At 42.8% G+C, this 22,274-nt stretch overlaps 1 protein-coding gene across 3 annotated transcripts in view; it reads right to left on the bottom strand.

Annotated features, from left to right (window-relative positions):
* FSIP1 (fibrous sheath interacting protein 1) overlaps nt 1-22,274 on the bottom strand; it is a 184,573-nt gene that overhangs the window by 5,704 nt on the left and 156,595 nt on the right. For all 3 annotated transcript variants that reach the window (XM_032856871.1, XM_032856873.1, XM_032856872.1), the window contains exon 11: nt 5,207-5,717. In XM_032856871.1, coding sequence (XP_032712762.1) covers nt 5,207-5,717 — 511 coding nt within the window. The remainder of the gene's footprint in view (nt 1-5,206; nt 5,718-22,274) is intronic.

Raw genomic sequence — 22,274 nt, 5'->3', positions numbered from 1 at the left:
GAATCACCTGCTTCTGGAAGGCTACTGACCACAGGTGGCTGAAACCTCAAATAAAGAGGGACTACTACTGGGGCGCCTGGGTGGCTCAGTCGGTTAGGTGTCTGCCTTCAGCTCAGGTCATGATTCTGGGGTCCTGGGATTGAGCCCCCTATAGGGCCCCCTGCTTGGCAGGGAGTCTGCTTCTCCCTTTCCCACTCCCCCTGCTTATATTCCTTCTCTCCCTGTCTCTGTCAAATAAATCAACAAATAAAATCTTTAAAAAAAAAAAAGAGGGACTACTACTATCCCACATAAGCCGACCAAGTCCAGTCACTGACATAATCATTTTATGTGGGCTTTCTCCTTTGATCCTTATTGAAGTATTAAAACCATCTAATCTTAACAGATAAGGATACTAAGGTGTAGAGAAGATAGATTAAGTAACTTGCCTAAGATCACTGCTAATAAGAGAGCAGCATTCCAAAGCCAGATCTGCCTCACCCAGAGCCCAGACTCCCAACCACTAGGCCAGATCCTGCTGGTAGGTGGGCGCACGCCCAACCTCCCTCTGCTCCTCTAGCTTCTAGTCTGGGATCCGGCCACTTACCCAGACTACTGCAAGCTTTAAGTAATTAATTTGCCCTCTGGGCTTTTGTTCTCAGTTTCAATTTACAGTGACCAATCATCCCAGTTTGCCAGAGAGGAAGGGTTTCCAAGGACAAGAAACATTCGATGGTGAAACCAGGACACTCCTGAGCCAACCAAGACAGTTAGTAGCCTGAAGTTTTTATTTAAGGTTGTCCTTTTTAAAACAAACATACCTGACTCATTCGTTATAAAAATTTTTGAGACACCATTCATTACACGGGTCCTATGGGAAAATTCCACTTTGTTTCCCTTGAAGAGTTAATACAATTCTGACCCCTTTCTTTACTAACATGACTGACTTGGTGTCCCTTTTTGCCCTAGGCTACTACTGTTGCTTTCGTTATTCATATTTTCTTCTTCACTATATGAACTTGATAAGTAGATCAAATGCTTGGTGGGAAAGAGTATACAATACATGCTGAGACATCTTTTTGTTGGAATTCTCTGGAAAGCAACTCGACATAAGATAACTTGATTAAACACCAGACTAACCACAGACCTGAAGGGCTTCCTCTGTGGAGTACCAGCGTATTCGGGGGTGTCTAAGAGGTGACATGGTGGCAAAGAACGCTTACTCCCCGCTCTCCTCGCACTTGACTTACTTTAGGGACGCAACCCACCTCGCGCCATCTTGTTCCACAGGCCGCCAGCGAGAAGAGTCAGCTCCTGATCAGTGAGTTCGGGGGAAAAAATAGCACGCTCGGCCCGCCCCTTCCTCCACAGTCAGCAAGCCACTCCTCCCAGCTAGTGGTTCCACCTGGATAGGTCTCCACAGGTGAGGCTTGAGGCTTTCACCTTCTCCAGTGACAGCGTGCGTCAGTTCACTCGGAGGACGCAGCGTTGGAAGACCATTGGGCTGCCCACCCAGGTCACAGCAACCCCCTACATTTCATCAGCAATGAAGCCAAACTCTTGCTCTGTGCCTTCCTCAGAATCCCTCTGTCTTTAAATGGGTTCCGATCTCGGTAGAGAAGAGAAGACACTATTTACCAATCCCCTAAACCCCCAACAGGGAGTGAGTACAACACTGAATTTATTGGAACTTTTTTAAAAAAAGATTTTTTTTTTAAGATTTTATTTATTTGCAGACAGAGAACACAGGTAGGCAGAGAGACAGGCAGAGAGAGAGGAAGCAGGCTCTCCGCTGAGCAGAGAGCCCGATGTGGGGCTCGATCCCAGGACCCTGGGACCACGACCCGAGCTGAAGAAAGAGGCTCTAACCAACCCACTGAGCCACCCAGGTGCCCCTAAAAAAGATTTTATTTATTTAAGAGAGAGCGCACGAGCAGGGTGAGGGGTGGGCAGAGAGAGAAGCAGATTCCCCACGGAGCAGGGCGCCCACCTCGGGGCTCGATCCCACAACCCCCTCAATCCCGAAGGCAGACGCTTAACAAGCTGAACCACCCGGGCGTCCCTGAATTTAATGGACTTTGTATCCAACAAGTCAAGTATCAGTATTTACCGCTAAGCCTAAAGCCCAAACAAGAAAAATGGAACTTTGAATACAGCTGTGAGGTAGATCCTTATCTTTCAATACCACAATTTAAATTGGCCCTTAGTATCATTCAGCTGGGTTCTCTTTTTGAAGTTTTATCTCACTCGGCCTTTTAGAAGAATTTTAATACTTGGAACAGACCTCAGAAAAAGAAAAGAATATATCAATAATATCTGCTATTGAAAGAGAAAATGATAACTGGTTTTTCTTAGTTCAGTCCAGTCTGTAGAAACCCACCTGGAACCACATTCACATGTCACTGTTTCCTAAGAAAGATCTGAATATAACGTATCAGCCGAAAACACTGCGACTCCTCATTCAAGTTACATCTGTAAAGGGCTTTGTGCCAAGAAAGCAGGCATGGCATTCAGTTTTGGTGTTCGCTTTCATAGAAAGCACATAATTACAATTTAGTATTTAGAATAAAATTGATTAGCAAAAAAAAATTGATTAGCAAAGTATTTTAATCATAAACACTGAGGTTAGTAAAATTAAAACCTCCAACCTCAGATATGCTAACAGGCATTCAAGATGATAACGTAGGACCTATTCCTTAAAGTCTGTTATATAATAAGTGGAAAATAAAATATGGTTCACAGATTCACCATGATGCCATCTTCATCCTCCATACTCTCAGGGGTTGTTATAATCATACATTAGGATTAACTGGTGCCTTCGGAGGCACATTCTGTGAAGTTAGAGGTAAGCCACTGCAGGTTCTTTCCATCAAGTCACATTAAGTTCTAGTTCATTCTGTCTTGTCAGTTCTACTCAGAGACAGATATACATCAGTGTGACCCAAGTTCACACAGAAGTCAAGTCATATTTTAATAAAGTACTGTTCTAAACCCCCTTCCACACAGACTCCATGGGGATGAGATCGCATATGCAACAAATCATCACTTCTAACTTATTAAGTTTGCCTACAACAGACAAAGAGGAGATGCAGATGCTTTCCCTAATAAAAACCCTTTATCCAAACAGAAAGAAAATACACCATGATCTTAGGGCAGAACAAAGTTTTCACAGTTTATTAAATGAAGATCCTTACTGGGGAAAGGCAGAATGCACCCATCTGATGGAATGGCATGTTGTAAAAAAGAACTCTCAGCTGGATAAAGACTTCATAGCTTGTAAAATCTCATTAAAAAAAGAAGAAAGTTGCAAATCTTTATATAGCATGGGAGGCTTGCATAATTCTTAAGCAATACCACCTGCTTTCATTCATAATGTGAAGACTAAATGTGAACCACATTTTCAGCATATTATTCTAAAACTGGGCAATTTAAAGTTTCATTTCTTAAACAGGCACTTAGTTTAAGGCAGCACTTTGGACATCAAAGGAGATGTAACAATAAATCAAAGATAGGATCTTTGTCCTCAAAAAAATTACACCATTTTAAGGAAGAGAAGGTGTGTGTGTGCCTTAGAACTTCAAGACAATGTGTGTGAAATGACCTGATAGGGGACCAAGGGTCTTGGACATTCAGAGGGGAATTCAAACTTTTTAAAAAGGGAAGAAGGGAAGGTTACATTCAGAGAGGATGGGGTTGGGATCCCACTACCAATGAAGAGGTACCTGAACATTCTTCAGGAGAAAAAAAAAAAAAGGTGTAGGGGTTATCCAGGGGCAGAGGAAAGCCCTGGAAATCCTGAGACCAGATTAGGTATAACCTGAATAATACGTAGAAGACTGGTTAGAGACTGACTAGGAATAGATGGAAGTCAGATTGTGGAGGCCTGGACAAGCAAGGGAAAGAATTTGGATTATATTCAGTAGGCAGTGGAGAGCTACAGAACTTTTCCAAGCTGCAGAAGTGTGGTTATCAAAGCTGGACTTTGGAGGGATTCGTTTGGTGGTAGTCAACGACGGGTGGAGGAGGGGAGCAACCAGAGGTGGGGAGGACTGCTCCGGGGATCATCACAGTGGTCCAGCTGAGGCAGCAAGAAGAGTGAGGAAGGGGTGGGCATGGGAGACGCTGCAGAAGCAGAACAAACAATACTGAAGGTCGAAGGTGGGGAGCAAAAGGGTGAGGAGATTCGATGATGACTCAAATTTTGAGCCCGGGTGATGGAGGAAACAGAAGGGAAAGAGGAAAATCTGAGTTAAAAGGAAAGATGAGGAAATCAGACTGAGACCGTAACCACATGGAGCTTTCTGGCAGGCAATGAGAAATACAGCACTGAGGAGTTAGTTCAGAATTAGTAGAGTCTAAACTTAATAGGTAGTATGGAGGGGCGCCTGGGTGGCTCAGTTGGTTAAGCGACTGCCTTCGGCTCAGGTCATGATCCTGGAGTCCTGGGATCGAGTCCCACATCAGACTCCCTACTCAGGGAGTCTGCTTCTCCCAGTGACCTCTCTCCTCTCATGCTCTCTCTCTCTCTCAAATAAATAAATAAAATCATTAAAAAAAGGTAGTATGGAGATAATAGAGATTGATACAGACTTAATAGAAAATATATACCGTAATCAACAGACTGACCAATAGAGACATCTACATTAGAAGAAAGGTGAGTCTATTTAAATAGACTTCTAACATAGATAAATAATTGAATATTTGTGTCTCAAAAACTGTCCATAGTATTTACAACCTGTACCATTGTACCACTGTAAAATGCAGCATTGTAACAAGACAAAACACCTGAGTATATACAAGTAGCTGGGACAGGAAGTTTGTACAGAAACTAATAAAACCACTAATAAAATGTATTTCACATTTTACAAATTCATTCCCTGGAATAAATTGCCATCACTGAAATTTGGAAGTTAAATGACTAAGCAAATCTATTCAAATTATTTGCATCTGTTCCAACCAATTTGTCTTCTATTCTGAAATCATCACTGTTTCCTGTATAACCACCAAGAATATGTATTCAATACCATTACAAAAAAAATGTATGTCATAAGAGTAGGAATCTCAACCTTGGTCTCACACAAACATTGATAAATGTTCTATTTCATGCTATTGCCACCATCTGTGATTTACAAACATAATTCCTATCGTGCTCTACCTGAAACTATAACATCTTTATGTTCAGATGCCGAGTAATAATTCACCGATATACACATTCTCCAAGCCTTACCCGTTTCTGGTTTCTCTTCAGCGTGGACTTTCAGATGTTGGTCTTCGGATGAAAGGCTCGCATTCATGCCATACAGTGGATCATCCAAGAAAGAGGGCCTCTTCAGTCTTCCAATGCCAAGAGTCTTCGACATAAAGTAGTCTTTTGTGTCACTAATAACCTCGTCCTTGGAAAATTGGAGGCATTTCAAATTCTCTGCTTCGATGACAAGGGCCTGGGGTGTGTAACGCCCAGTCAAGGCTTTGGTGAGATAGTAGCCTGTAAGTGTTTCACATTCCATATTCTCAGGCATATCTGTGTCTTTCACCTCAGAGCTCTTGACCGTTGTTTCTAATCCCTTTAGGAGCTCAGAGAGGATAGATCTGGAAAGATGGGGGACCTCTGGTGTTATATCCTCCATGTCTTCCTTTTCTCTTTCTGAAGGTAGTCTAATCGTGGGCTTTTGTTTGAGGGTGCATTCATCCAGAAGACACCTTAACTGTTCCTCAGAGAGAAGTGATGTTGAATCTAACTGATGAAACAAACCAAATGTTTTCATAGTCAATTGATTGAGTACACACATTTATTTTATTTTATTTTATTTTATTTTATTTTATTTTATTTTATTTTTGGTAAGCTTCCAGTAATGCAATATAAATGCAAGTGCCAGGAAATACCTTACACAAGACACCCAAATAGCAAAATTGTTCATTTTCAAGGATCCAGAATTTCAGGTGAAATGTACAGCAGCCCTAGAGATGGCTTTAGAATCTATCGTGCCTACTAAAATCCAGGGGAAATTCCCTCACTACCCTGGAAATAAATTACTGCACCAAATTAGCCACTAACACTCTTTCTACACGTGGACGTCACTTGAAATGGAGATATTAGAAAAGCACCTTCAATTTTCTAAGTTTTGGGACACCAAACAGGGAAGTCAGGAACAACCCATTGATAAACTGCTAGAAATCCTACCATAATCTCCAGTAGGTGTTTCTCTGTTTTCCACCACTCCTCAGTGTGAACCACCCCCCACCACCAAATTCTTAAAAATATGGGGGGAAAAAACCCTCAGGCAAACGAGACAGCCTAAACCTGCCCCTGGCAATTACCACTCCTATGTGTGTCCACAACTTTCAGTGGACAATACGACTGAAGACAGAAAAGGAAAGGCGAAAGGGTGGCGTGTAGTTGCTTCAAAACTATAGGTCTAGACAGAGGCCAGGGGCATTCCAATAACAGTGCATTCTGGGAGGAGGATTTGATCCAGACACTTAATATCTGCTTGTAAAAGACTTGGGGCTGAGCATCTCAACCAAGATCTTAAGGATTCAAAAGCATTGTTTCTTCCAGTGATGTTCTCAGGAAATAAAATAAATCAAATGAAAGTATAGAGCTATGTTCCACAAGAATTCAACTGAATAGCATGCCACTTGAATTGCATCAATCTCAAAAGAATGGAATTAAAATATATTGAAACACACTGAAAATAATTTCTCCTTCTCTAAAGAATCAGCACCATTCCTGATTTATATAGTGGATTATTTAGGAAAACACTAATTCTCCTTTACAGGGGAATGCATCATCTAGGAACAAAAAGTCCCCATAAGAAAACCTAGTCATGAATTGCAGTGGCCTTAATTTCTACTTCAGTAAAGGAAAACAAGGCTATTGCCCTACTTAGTAGGACCCAGTTCGAATTCAAAATATTCTGCATGTATAAAGTATCAGGGAGGGAAGGTGTTATTGGAACTAGTATAGTTAATCCCTATTACTGTGTAATGTTTCTAATGCAACTAAAAAAAAATAGTATGTAAAACAATTTTTTTTATTTTTTTTTCCCTGTTCACTTTTTTTTTTTTTTTTAATTTTATTTTTTATAAACATATAATATATTTTTCCCCCAGGGGTACAGGTCTGTGAATCGCCAGGTTTACACACTTCACAGCACTCACCATAGCACATACCCTCCCCAATGTCCATAACCCCACTCCCCCAACCCCCCTCCCCCCAGCAACCCTCAGTTTGTTGTAAAACAAATTTTTAAAATATCTTTTGTTTTCAAACTGTATTTAACTTCCATATATTAAAAACTAGTTTTCATCGTGGCAAGGGCAATTATAAGTTTGAGAGTAACAAGAAATTGGGAATATATTCTTAATAATTATCTAGGATTCAAAATTTAGTAATTCACCCTAAGGTTAATATACATGTCCAAAAAATAGGAGTGGAATTTCATATTACCAAATCCTACTTTTAATCACAGACATTTCAGGCATCCAGATGTGGTACTTTATCCATTATTAGGAGAATTCCCTTCGAAAACCTACTCAACCAGAAGATGAAGGCAGTCTTTGTATTGTAGTAGATATTTAAAGCACACTTTCAAAATCTGCTTATATAAAACTCTTAATATAAAATTGCTTATAGTGAGTAGACAATTCCCTGAGAATTAGAAAGGGTCCATTGAGTGTCCTCTTCATAAAATATTCTCACCAAAGGCTTATCATATGAAATTTCCAGACACTAGAAAAAAAAAAAATCACTTCATACTGGAGAAGGAAGATGAAGGATTATTCAAGGAGGTCTGTGGGGAGGGGCAGAGAAAAAGAGGAGGTAGAAGATTGGCAGGTTATCTAGTATATTTGACCACTTCCACAAATAATATTGGTAAAATAGATGCTTGGTAGTTCTGATGATCTATTTGGCTAGATGCACAGAAAATTAAGTAAAAGGAAAAACTAAGCAATTATGAACTCTGGGGAAAACAAAAAGGTAAATGAAAAGAAAGGAGAGCAGTGTTTCAAATAGGCAACATAGAAAATTAATCAAAAGAAAATAAGATAATTATTAACTTTAGGACAAATAAAAAGTTGTACATGAAAGGATACCATAGAGGGTGTCTGGGTGGCTCAGTCAATTAAGCGTCTGGCTCTTTATTTTGGCTCAGGTCATGATCTTAGGATTGTAGGATTGAGCCCCGCATCCCCACCCCTCTCTAAAAAAAAAAAAGAAAGAAAGAAAATGACACCATAGGATTCTACTTGCTTTTGCTGTAAATAATATTTACATGGTCATCATAACACAAATAGTGATGAAGGAGGTAACCAAAAATTGTAATTTGACTATTTTGGGGAATTAAGAGGAGAGAAAAGGGATGTTTAGAATTAAAGTTAAATCCATTACAGGAAGCCAACATACAACTCAATAATAATACAATACTATTTTATTATTGATATAAAATTTTATATTATTATAAATTATATAAAATTTTATATTATTGTAAATTGACATAAAACTGATCAATTAAGATAGCAAGTTATTAAACAAGATAAGCAGTAGGGGAAATATCTAAAGAAATTAAAAGTGCTTGACTGTAGAGAGCAAAAATAAGTGGTGGGGAAAGATGAGGAAAGGAGTTGTCATTTTTCTTTAAAACCTTTTAACATAAGTCAATTATCATACAGTTTCACTTACTTGTGGAGCATAAGGAATAACATGGAGGACATTAGGAGAAGGAAAGGAAAAGTGAATTGGGGTAAATTGGAGGGAGAGACGAAGCATGAGAGGCTATAGACTTTGAGAAACAAACTGAGGGTTTTGGAGGGTAGGGGGTGGGGGGATGGGTGAGCCTGGTGGTGGGTATTAAGGAGGGCACGTATTACATGGATCATTCATAAACAATGAATCTTGGAACACTGAAAAAATAAAATTTTAAAAAAAATTTTAAAAGAGTGAAAAAAATAAAACCTTTTAACAAACTTCTCCTTTATTACTATAACAAAGGTTAAAATAAAAATATAAAAAATAAAAATAACAAGTGTATTCAAGTTTTTAAATAAAAATTAATTCAAAAATCAAAATCTGAAATATTAAAATGAAATTTCTAACCAATTATATCTTTGGGCATCAGAAGCAAACTGAGGTTTCATGGAACCTGCAATTTATAATCTTGCAGGAGGAAGAGGATACTTCTGTAAGAAAAAGAATACAAAATTGCAAGTAGGAAATAGGTATAAAAGTGAGTTTCTTTTTCTTAGAATGTGAGAAAGATTACAATAAATTACTGGAACCTTAGAAAATCAGGCCCAACTCTTACAATATCTCTTTAGGTCATTTATCAGCAATGTGTATAGGGAAATGTTTCTTGATTACAACCTAGCTTCCTCTCCCCACTTCACTGGCTTCCCAGTAAATCTGTTTCTGGGTGCTCCAAGATAAAACATAACACATTTGAGTCTGTGTGTACAAAGAATAAGCTCAACTATAATCACCCTGATCCTCTATGGGAAGCAGACTGATGGGAACGAAAACACAGAAGACTAGAACTTGGGTTTTGGTACAGGCTTGGCCACCTTATGCATGTCACCCAGGGACCTGTCTTCTTCAGTGGTGAAAGAAGGAACTGAAGATGTCTCTAAATTAACCTCTGGCCCTAAAATTGATTTTTATGAATAACCACTCTAATAATAAAAATACAAGAAAGAATAAACTTTCTATTGACATCAGAGTATCACCTTGATAGAATTTAAGAAAGCAAAACAATAACTAAAAGAGAACTTTTACTTCCTAAACTTCCTCACAATACCAATCCTGAAATCAAAATAATAACCCAAAATTCCCTCATCTCAGGACAATATAAGTAAAAGTGAACCAACTATATTAAATATTCAAATTAAGTTAATTTGGTCACAGTGTTTTCTGGGTGGCAATGCAGATCCGGAACCTTCCACATGAGCAGTCTTTCTCATCTTTTGATTCCCTGCAGAGACTTGCCCATGGTAGAAACTCAGGAACTCGCCGTTGTGGGAATCAAGTGAATGAAGGTTGCTGAGTGGTTTGCAACAGCTCTACACTACCCTGATAGAATTTATTTACCCATGCTGCACTGGGCTAACCTAGGGCTCTATCCCAAACATCCCTAACGACCCTTGAGAGTTAAAGGACCATAATCCATACCCTTCATCCAGATTGCTTTGAAACTCCTGAGCTAACGAGCTCCATCACTGAACGACTCCCAGCAAGCACAGTCAAGTAACCATCTGTTCAAGTATTCACCTCAAAGGATTCATCTTTCACGCCAGTTCTAATTTTCCAGTATTTCATAAACAAGTTATTATTCATGCTATTCCTGTCTTCACAAAATTCATCATAGTGCCTCTCAGTCTTCATTTTTCCAGACCAGGACCCAATCCATTTACATCTCCTTCTATGAAGGCCCCTCTCTTCCCAGCCTCATTTTAGGAGCTCTTTCATGCACCTTCTTTCTTGTGTTAGCCAAATCACACACATTCCGTAGTCAAAGAGTAAATAGATTGGATTTGCTCGACAGAACCAGGAGATAGAATACTTGTGGTGCTAGATTTCATGCATCTTGCCCGTCCTGTTGACACAACCTGATGAAGTCTTTTGGAATAATAACAGCTAGCACTTATTTGGCACCTACTCTGGGCCGGACACTGCTCTATGTATATGACACGAATCAATGTCTTTCATCTTCACAACAAACCTATGAAGTAGATACTGCTGTTATTCCTGTTTTACAGATGAAGAAAGTGAAGCACCAAGATTTTTTTTTTAAAGATTTTATTTATATATTTGACAGACAGAGATCACAAGTAGGCAGAGAGGCAGGCAGAGAGAGAGGGGGAAGCAGGCTCCCTGCTGAGCAGAGAGCCTGACATGGGGCTTGATCCCAGGACCCTGGGATCATGACCTGAGCCGAAGACAGAGGCTTTAACCCACTGAGCCACCCAGGTGCCCCAAGCACCAAGATTTTAAATAACCTGTCCACAGTCACACAGCCACTACGTGGGAAACCTGGCATTTGAACCCACGTGGTCCAGGTCCAGAGCCCATGTGCCTCACTACTAGACTACAAAGCCTCTCACTATAAATGAGTTCTCCCTCTACCATTCTCTAAGTATCCTTTTCACAACTCACATTCATTTTTCTGTCCCTTCTCTTGGGTATGAAAGGTCTTCCTATAGAGTATTTTATGATTCTAACTTTGAATTTTATTACCCAGACTAGCTTAGTATCTTATGCACATTTACACAGTGCTCTCTCAGCTCATTTCAGGGGAAAAAAAAAGGGGGGGGGACAACCCCAACTCCATTCCCAGGGTGCCCACTATTTACACTTCTCCACCCAGGTAAATACTAATTTGGAATAGGAGCTGAATCTGATGAGGAGAGCAGCTCGTAATTGCCGGAGATGGATCACAGACTGAATTACCTCATTTTCTTCCCTGCCTCTCCTCTGATACCATGTACCTGGAGTTTCCCCAGTCATAAAAATCTCCAGTTATTTGGGCACTGAATTTGTTGACAAGGCAATCAAAATTAGGTATCAAGTGCAGATCATCCAATAGCCCACTATTACAAATAAGCAGAAGCAATCTTTCCCTTTGATGTAAGCTTATGTCTGATGCTGGGCTTTTTGTGTTTTTTTTTCCCCCCACAAATGCAGAATCCCTGAGGACACACCCTATAAAGCTACTATGATGATCACAAGTGAGAAAAGAGTGAAAAGCCAGAATGTCCTAAATGATCAACCAACAAGAATATAGATGTCAACAGCTTTCAATGACATCAAGTTCTACTTCAAAATAAGTAGAAAACAGTCTATCCTTCCTTAACTGCCAAGATAAGTTTACAACTCTCTGTTGCAGCCACTGCTAGCAACACCTAAGAAGTAGTTTTTTTAGCCAAGGTTTTTTAGCCATAAGGAAGAGCAGTCCTTATCTAAAAAAAAAAAAAAAAAATTCAGACAATGATCTAATCCTTTAGCTTTCTCTTGTCTGGAAAACTCTCTCAGGCCGTAGATACAATTTGATCTTGGGTCTGAGAACTCATCTCATGGATACTAACAAGCAGAAATAAAGGACGGACAGAGGTTTGGGGGTCTGGAGCTGGGAAGCTACAGGAACCTAGGTCATGTGTTTCTCCTTTCTCTTCGTGAGTCCCTGTGGTGTCTTAACTCCCTGCTTGTCTAATACATACCCCTCTGCAAACAAACTCTCTCTGCTTACTAATGCTTTCTGCACTCTCACAACCCCAGACTGCCTACGGAGCATGAGCTGATTCTGGTTCTATCCAACATAACTTTCAGGGTCTAACCCCCACCGATGACTAGCAATGACCTCTATGTCCATTAGCTCACATTTTCAAGCAAGATGAGCTGGTTGGTCACTGACTCGATGAAGGACTGATGGTATCAGTTTCGAGTTTCGAGTGTTCATCACTAATCGAACCACTGTTGGTGAGGGTCACGTGGTATGAACGTGGCTGATGGGATATTTTTGGTAGGGCTGCGGGTAATGGAGATTTCTCAAAGAAGAAGGCAGGAGAGCAGAGCAGGAGCCTCAAAATAAACCTACCCTAACTATAGCATCAGAGAGGGACCTGACAATGATGATGTATATAGCCAACTTCATTAATTAGCAATCACGGTGTTTCCCCACTTTACCGATCTCATTTAATCTGAGCACTCACTGAATAGTTCATTGAGAAATAAAAGCAGAATTACGTGGTAGAAAATACCCAGTTTGTGGATAGAATGGTAAGTTGGACTTCCAGTTGGAATACAGAACAACACTACCAAGCACTATCTATACGCTCCCTATAGGCTCACATAGGCTCAAAATGTTCATATCACTTGCTGTGGCTCTTTGAGATGGAGCAAGCCTAAGAATCATGGGGGCAAAATGATCAGTGCTTCTTTCAATGTCTGCATCAATAGCGCTACATTTTCAGAAGGAAGGGGCATATTTGTCCTTCCCTCCCTATGCTATTCTTCTACCTTCCTCTCTCACACTGAGGCTACCCCAACCATATAAAGGCCAGTCTGGCAACTAAATGCTCTGAGGAGGCTGTAGCCAGGACCAAGGATGCTGGAGGTCAGGTGAGATCTGGCATTCTTTTACCCAGAATAGTCAGAGGTTGTCTGGCCAGAGGAGAATCTGAACTCTGGTCAAAAGGGAAGCAAAGGTCACTGCCATAGAAACTATGTAAAACATTAGGAATGAGGGTTGAGGCCAGGCTGTAAACAGGAAAGTGAGTCCCCCCAGGTCAGAAGCTGGGAGGACTCTGCGGAGTGTGAAATAGGTCAAGGCAAGTGGCTCTGAGATGAGTTTGTGAACGATGTGGTGGTGTTGGAAAGCTGCTTTTATGTGAGGCCTGGCATATCAAAGAAACCATGCAGAATAGGACATCGCTATTGCCCAGGCCAGTGATCTTCTCCCAGACAGCTGGGTGAGGCAGGGCCTGGAAGGTTTTGCCCATTGGGTTTGCCTGGTGAAAGGCTTTGTGCCCCCAAGAACATTCTGTAATGGTCCTTCTTAGCCCAGGTGCCAGAGCAGGTATCCCTGGGCATAGGAAATCCAGACTTCCTGTTTCTACCTACAAGGATGAGAGGAGTGGGATGCCAGTGTGATCCCAGTATAAACGGGAAGGGTGAGCATGGATGGGAAGAGCTAGAAGCAGGAAACAGGATTCTCAATTCCTGCAACTTGAAAAAGGGCCAGGAGCTCAACTTCCGTTGGTGACCTAGTCGGGAGGGTGCAGATGCGTTCAAAGGAAAGCCAGACCAGTTTCACTCCTCTGATTTCTAACAGGATGACTTGAGAAGGGGCTCTAATGTTTCCGTTCTGTGGGAATTTTTCATCTGAGGGCTGCCAGCAGTTGCCATTTTCCAGCAGTAGAGACAGCAAGTCCGCTTAGATCAGCTTCCCCTTGATCTGAGCAAGTTGCTGGAATGGCCCTTTGATCACATATCTACCACATCCTTCCCAGAAACAAGGCGCAGGGTCCAGCTGGAGGGAAGGAGCCAGGCACCCCTGCCCCACACACTCCCATCAAAACTTACGCATGGCCAGGAGGCTGCTGAAAATGAAGACAGCAAGTTTGCATACAGAGGACTTTTTCTGGTGGGCTGGACCACCTGCCCACCTCTAACTCTCCAGGAAAGTATATCCCGTATGTCCCTTACGGAGCAACTAATTCCCCCTGTGATGTAAGACTGCTGGTTTATTGGAGAGTAACCATTATGAAAATCACGTGCATGGCCTTCCCTACTCTCAGTTTGAAAGTCTGTTTTTACCACGTACAAAGAACTGGGTCAAGGGAGACCATGATGGGATCCAAAATCAAGAAGGCCATTAGCTACTTAAATGCTTTAACCTGGGCCAGAGTCTGGATCAAGCTTCACCTTGATTTTGTAGGAGGTCACCTGAAAGATGAGTCAAGCTAGAGAAATTCAGTATAATTAAAACCTAAAGAACTTCTCTATGGCCACAGAACTGCCTCACTAGAAATTTAAGCACTTCCTTTGACATCATCATAGTGTCCAACTGACTAGAAGGTGACCTTAGAACTCTGTCTCTGGTATGTTCTGGGCTAGCTAGGGTCACTATGGGCCCCAACAGGGGCTCACTAAGGCCAGGTCAGAGGAGCATATCCCACAGTGGCTACAGAAGACTAATGATCACCCAGAGCAGAAGGGCAAGGATGAAGCCATCTACAGGAACTGAAACAAGGAGGAGATACGGCACAGCCTATATGTTAGTAACTGGCCTCACAACACCTCTCAATGGATTAGATGAGATCTCCAGACTCTGACCATGAGTACTTCTTTCTAGAGGCATGGGCACTCAGTACACGATCAATGCCACATTCATCAGCTGCTCTGGGGACAACTCTTCTTCCTTACTATGAGAAGCCTCTCTAACGTTATCCAGCTCCTGCCTCCCATCCCGCCCAGTCAGCGGGACCCCACCCACGGAAGAGATACCATCCCCTCTGAGACATGCTCAACCCCAGGACCTGGAAAGGGAAACTGAATATTTCCTTGCACAGATGAGAAGTTTCCTAGCAGCAGAAAGAAGCCCAGGAACCAAGCTGCACTGACACTAAAATGGCCCGATGTGACCGAATTCAGTTTAACCATCACCCAGATCTGTGCACCTGCTGGTGCACCTGCTGGGCTGAATGGACCTAACACAGCCTGTGCTGCCCCCACAGCTGTGGATCTGGACAGCACTAGTGATGCCAGTGTCACAGCCCCTCGTGTCCCCGATGAGCACATCACGCCCCTCTGGCCTGCCATCCGGAACTTTATTGCTGCTGAGGTGCGACTTCCCAGCAAGGTGTGATACACTTTGTTGACCACTCCTAGGCTTACACAAACTACATGGACAAGCCTACCCTTGGAGCAGACTTTGACCAAGAGGGGAGAAGAGCCAGCACATAAAACCCTGTCTCCCCCTCCCTATGGAAGAATGGCTATAAAGTGTAGTTACCATCATGGATTTGCCCGGAAGACATCCCATTAGATCAGACAAGCAACTATACTTGCTAGCAAACAGTGCCAGATCCATAATTCACCTTTCAGATTTATTGTTCCTCCTTTTCTATCTCACTCCTTTTCCCCACTTCTTCGCTGGTGCTCCTTTCACGAGCTAAGTGATAGCATAGAAGCTTTTGCCTCCAATTTTCTGTTCCAGACGGAGACGGCCACCAGAAGCAGCAGCTCCCAAGTCCTGGTAGGGCTCTGGACATGGCAGCTTGCACGGTCCCGTCCAGGGTGGGCCCAGGAGCACAGGAGCCAAGAGCTCCACCCCAGCCTCTGCAAACTGGTCAAAGGCTCACAGGGCAGCACAGACCAAGGACAGGGACTACAGAGTTAGGACCAGCACTGTCAAGGTCACAGGAGGCAAAGTGCGGCCTCCGGAGCCTTGGGGCTCGCTGCTGCACGGCCGGCTCATCCTGGCACTGTGGGACAAGAGTGGCCGAGCACCACCCAAGGGTCAATGGAGAAAATCCCTCCAAATCCTGGGAGGCCATTTGCCCAGGGCAGCCAGAGGCGGCACAGCTGGAGGGAGAATACAAACTGGAGCCAAGAAGAGAAAGCCAAGTTCACAGCTTAGGTTCAAGTGTCAAAATAAACAGAGAAACAAAACAAAAACAAACAAACAAACAAAAGACAAATGCGGGGTATAAAAGATGTGACGGTTCGGTGTTTAGTACTAAGGCACATTTGCTACAAAGACAAGGGAGGCCTGCCTTCCTTCCAGGTGGGCAGAGTACCTACCAGGCCTAGGGTCTAAGGGTGGTAGGCAGGAGTAGACCCCTGAGGGATCCAAAGGCAGGGCTAGGCCTCCACACAAACGTGTGACAGTCCCCTACAGCTTAGACATGCCTCCAGCACCCTTTCTCTGTGTTGCTTTTCCACAGTGTTCCAGTAAATAAAGTTCCCCCAAGTTAAGTATTCCGTAGGCTGCATGCTATCTTTTGGGGTGGGGGGAATAGAAACCTCCAGATGGAGAGGAAATAGTCTTAACCACAGCATGGGGTAGTGGAGGGAGGCTGCTGTTTCTAAGTTGAAACCTCAGGTCTCTCCCCCACCTCAACTGTTCTGTATCAGACACATCACTCCGCCTCTCAACGCCTCAAATTTCTAAACTGCAAAATAGAAACTCGAACAACTGGCTGGCTCCTAACTAGTGGGGAGGAGGAATACTAACAGCCCACAGCTTGCAGTGAGCCTGAGAGACATGGGGGAAGCCACCTGCACCCTGCCTAATGCAGGGGAAGCCGAATCCACCCCCCAACCCCCGCCACCCCACCCCCACCCCCCTGCACACCAGCAAGTCAGTAGTAATGCTAGCTTTGATTTGAGAAGCTGCTCCGAGGAGGGGCTAGATGTGCCTCTCGGAAGTTCACGACCGAAGTCTGCACATTCCAATTTCAGTTGGCCCCTACCTTTGAGGGTCTCTCTGGGACATCGGAACGGAGCTTCACAAATGATGGGACAGCTAACGATGTGCAATAGGTAAACCATCACGTGTACTCCGAGGACTAGTGGGGGCTACAGCAGCCAGCCCATGCTGCGAGAGGGCACCCAGGATGGCAAGATGGAACATGAATCTCAGTCATCCCAAGCAGGAAGGTTGACACTTCAGGACAGACACTATTCAGTCTTCAGTACAAGAAAGTTCTGTAGTGACCAGAAAGTACCCAGAAAGGTGCTGGTTTCCAGATACCTTTATCTTTGCTTAAAATATTGTCAGGGCTCAAGGTGAGTCATGAAACACACGGACGTAGGCAAACCATCCCTTGCTTTGCACGAGCGCATGCGCGCACGCGCGCGCACACACACAAACGCACACACAGAACATTTCCCTTCCAACCCCCACTTTTTTCTACTCCCTTTCCAAAGGTATCCTAAGACCTCATACTGCCTCGTCAGCCTTCTCTACCTGAGCCCACCCTCCCCAAACCTTATCCTCAGTTGCAAACCTTTTCAAGTGTCCTATTGCCCTCACACCGAAACTTAGCTTCCCTAAGATGTGCCTCCTCATTCTTCTCCCCAAGACTATGCAATGCCAACCATTGCATAACCCTCCCAAGGGACAAGCTTGCATTTACAGGAGCTTCTCCAAATGAGAAGGACTTAATCAAAGTGGTGATTCTAAGAATGGGAATCCTGCCCATCGCAGGAGGGTAGAAAGGGATTTGGGAGACGCCATTTTCAGCTGCCTCCCATCAGGTCAGTTAGGCCTGGTCGAGTTCTACAAATGATTGGTCCTGTCAGATCTCATCAGATCTCGTTTTCCTCTTGGGTGTGAACCTAGCGCCAGAAAGTTAACTCTGCATTTAACTTGTTAATCAAGGAGAGCTTTTTCTGGTCACAAGCAGGCGACCTGTAGCTTTTCCCAGGGTTGAGCAAGGGCTCCTGAAGCTTTACCCTGTCTAGACATGTATCCAAAGCATCTAATTACCGCTGTACATTCTGTACAGCACACAAAGCCCAACGTTATTACATAAACACGAAGCTTTCTCTTAATATTGCTGCTCAGTGAACTGTCCTTTTACATTTGCCGATCTGAAAGTGAAGTCATGCCACCACTGAGAATAAGGATCGGAGACTGTCAACAGTAACTTCCAAGTTTTGCTGTGACCCCAACTGTGGGAGTTAAATTCTCTAAAAATCCAACAGAGAAGCCATTTAGTAAATTGGATCCAAACTCAGAAAGATCTAAATTGTTTGATGCATATTCTCTCTTAAGTGATGCCTTTCATTTTGCCTTCCACAGGGCAAGAGGGATATCCCTCTACTGGAGGGATAACACTTTCCAACTCCTCCACGGGCTACAGGCCCCTCTATTAGGCAGGTGTCCAGACCAGCTTTGGTCGTTGGTCAGCTGCACTGGGCTGGGCCATGGAGTAGATAGGGTTTATAGTCCTTGACTAGCCACCATATACCAGGAATAATGACATATGTTATTCCATTTCATTCTCCCAATTACCCAATCGGAAGAACTGGGAAATCCTTCTCCATATTTAACAGATATAGAAAATAAGTTTCAGAGAATTTAAATGTCTTGATCCAAGGCACAGAACCAATAAAAAATGAAACCAGAATATAAAGCCATGGTTTTTCATACTGCTGTCTTCCCACAGGTACCTAGAAGAGCCTACCAAGGTCCCACCTTCCAGGGGGAGCTCCCCAGGAGTAGCACGGAACTGTAGGTACTGTGACATGCCCTCTTACACCCTACCTTATACCCCAAAAATGCCATCCAGAAGAGCAGTCCAACTGACCCACTTTCACCTCTTAACCATGAGGCAGAAGTGAGAACAAGAGGTCCTTTCCAGAGCTGCCCTGTGCTCCCCCAAACCTGGACTGCCAGGTTACATCAAGTGTAACATCAAGTTACATCAAGTTACATCACCCTCTGTGTCTGCCTTCCCTGGCAAATATAAAGTTTATCAAGGCTAGGACCAGGTCCTCCTCTCTTCTGTGTCCCCATGCCTATGGCACAAGATGGGCATGAGGCACATCTTTGTTGGCTACATGGAACATTCTTTAGGCACTCCTCACCTTCTGCTGTGGCAACGTGCTCCTATAAAATCAACTCAGTGCCCTTACTCTGTCCCCTTATTAGTCAGTGGTCCCAAAATATGGGCCAGTCCCTCTTCTCTCCCATGTGTCCTGTTCCCTCTGGGCCCTGCCATCCCCAAACAGCTTTGGAAGGTAGTGGTTTAATCAATCAATGAACCTTCACTTATGATTTGGGCAGACCAGATAACAATATTTTAACTCCTGAGAGTTCTTTAACATTTCAGATCCCAGCAAGGATAGCCTGAAAGACTGGTTGAAGGGAGGGGATACTTCTAGTACTCTCCATATCGCCCATAGGCAACAACTCCCCAGACCTGTGGGCAAAGAGGATGCTAACAAGGACTGCCCCCTCCAACCCCTGCCAACTTCATACCCATTGACCAAGGAAAAATGCTTCAGATTCACAAAAATCCCCAAGCTCAATAAAAAGCCTATAATCTGGGCCTATCACTGTGATATTCACTGTAAGTCTGACATAGAGGTTTAATTTGGTCTACTATGAAAATAGAACAAATAATAATCAGTCTTTGATTGTGGTTAGTTTAATTATGGAAATCTACTCATGCACTTATATAGAAAGCTTCACAATAATGCAGAAAAACATTTCTTTTCATAAGTATTTATAGGGAAAGAGTCTTCTCAAAAGGTTCTTTAAATAGATTTAAAAAAAAATTTTTTTAGAGAAAGTCGGGCGGGGGTTAGGGCAGAAGGAGAGGAAGATAGAGAATCTTAAGCAGACTCCGCGCCCAGCACAGAGCCTGACACAGGGCTCAATCTCACTAACCTGAGATCATGACCTGAGCTGAAACAGAGTCAGACCCTTAACCAACTCAGCCACCCAGGCACCCCAAAATGTTATTAGTATATTTACTAATACTTCAAATAAGCAAGCCAAAATAAGGTGTCTACCTTTTATGGGACAGAAATCATGACCATGTCACATTAACATTCTGTCTTTTGATTTCCAGTGATGGACTAGGAGGAGCGCTGGCATGTGCACCAGGTGGGATGCTGAGTCACTCATTTAGAATGGAATGTGGATGCTATCAAGACTGACAAGTACAATCCATGTTCAGTGTAATGGCCTTGGAAACATGATCTAATTAAATATGCTAAAACAGCTTGGCTGAAGAATTAGGGAGAAAAAAGCAGTAACAACTTTAAATCTTTGTACTTTCTGATTTTATAATAAACATAATACTGTCTCTGGAATCAAACAAAATAATGAAAACACAAACACAATTTTCCCTAAATCACTTAATAACAATGTAAGGATGACAGGCTGGAAAATACTAAATGCATAAAGATAGAAACACAGAGAAATGGGGTCAGATAAGGGCTTCCATTTGCTGAATGTAAATTCCCTTACAATAATTACCATTTTTTAACATCCAAAATCTTCCCCACACAGGCTCTCCTCATAAAATGCAAAAACAATTGATTATACTTAATCAATCAAGGTTTTTATAATTACTAAAATGTATTATTTAACTGAATTCACTAGTTAATCAAGCCAATGGACTTTTTCATCACTGACTTGTTAAAATTAATTGTGCATTTATAAATTACTATGAGTCTGTCATTCCATAGCATAATTACTGTGTTGTAACTAACTCACCATATTAAAACAAATAATTTATAACTGGGATTCCAGTGTATATAAAAATCTTTAAATGTAGTTAATAACTCTAATAAATATATGAAACAGAAGATTCATTAGGGATTTTAACATTGTTTTGAAACTGAAACCATAGAATATTTTTCTTCTAATTTATCTCACCATACATTTCATATTTAAGTGCTAGGTATGAAAATGACAGAGGCCATGTACGTCACCTTCGTATTGGCTGAAACCCTCGAGTTTATTGCCACACACGCCCTCTCCAGCCATCGCTCCATTTTTCTCATTTTCTTTCCAATAAAATTTCTTGAAATAGTCTTTCTGTTATCAGATCTGTCCCCTCTTATTGTCTCTTAAACCCACTCCAGCCAGGACTTAGTCACTGAGCTACAATGAAATCGCTCTTGTCCAGAGAACCGATGCCCTCACCAGATCTGAAGCAGCGGTTGGTTCCCAGTCCCCATCCCGCAGCCCCCACCCCACTCCACCCCACCCCACCCCACGCCCTATCATAGACATAGCCAATGACTCCTCACTGGGCTCCCACATCACTGCTCCCTCCTGATTTTCTACCTTCCTCACTGGCTTTTCCTCCTCAGCCCCCTCAGCCAGTTTTTCCTCATTTCCCCAACCTCTCTACCTCGTGGAATGCCCTAAAGCTCAGTCCTTGAATCCATTCCGTCTTCTACTTACTCAAGCTACCCTGGTGATCTCACACATCTATAGAGTACTGACTCCCAAATGTGTGGTTCCAGCTTGGATCACTCCTCGAACTTTAAACTCATATCCCACTTCCTATTTAAGTGGTGCCCCACTTAGGCGCACCTGGGTGGTTCAGTGGGTTAAGCCTCTGCCTTTGGCTCAGGTCATGAGCCCAGGGTCCTGGGATGGAGCCCCAAGTCAGTCTTCCTGCTCAGCAAGGAGTCTGCTTCTCTCTCCCCCTCTGCCTCTAGCTCCCACTAGTGCTCACTCTCTCTCTCTCAAATAAATAAAATAAAATCTTTTGAAAAAAAATGTCCACTTACATAAGCAATATGCACCTGAAATTTAACATGTCCAAAACCAAATCATTGACCTTACCCTAAACCTGCTCCTCCCACAGTCTTTATTTCAGTTAATAGCAACTCCAACTTTCCAGTTCTTCAGGTGAGAAACCTTGGAGTCATTCCTGGTCCCTTTCTTTCTCTCATACCATATATACAATAAATCTGGAAATCTTTTTTGTTCTACCTCAAAATACATCTGGAATCGAATTCATTCCCACTTCCCCCATGCTACCGCCCTAATCCATTCTCATTGTTCACCAGCTTGCTGCGTGGCCTCCAAACGCTTCTTTCTGCCTCCCTCTGCTGCCCTCCAGGGTTTTCTCAACTCAGGGTGATCTTATTAAAAATGAAAGTTAAATCATTGGCTGCTTTTCTGCTTTAAACCCTCCAGTGGTCCCCAGCTCCTTCAGAGTAAAAGCCAAGCTTCTTTAGGAGTTTGGTTCTCCTACCACCTCTCAGTCCTTATCACCTACTTCCCTTGTCATTCACTCCCTCCCACTACACCCACTGCCTTGCT

This window comes from Lontra canadensis, unplaced genomic scaffold, assembly GCF_010015895.1.
Source record: "Lontra canadensis isolate GAN:19392208 unplaced genomic scaffold, GSC_riverotter_1.0 scaffold12, whole genome shotgun sequence".
Taxonomy (NCBI): domain Eukaryota; kingdom Metazoa; phylum Chordata; class Mammalia; order Carnivora; family Mustelidae; genus Lontra; species Lontra canadensis.
The sequence above is the reverse complement of the archived record's forward strand: the minus strand, read 5'-3'. Positions and strand labels throughout refer to the sequence as shown.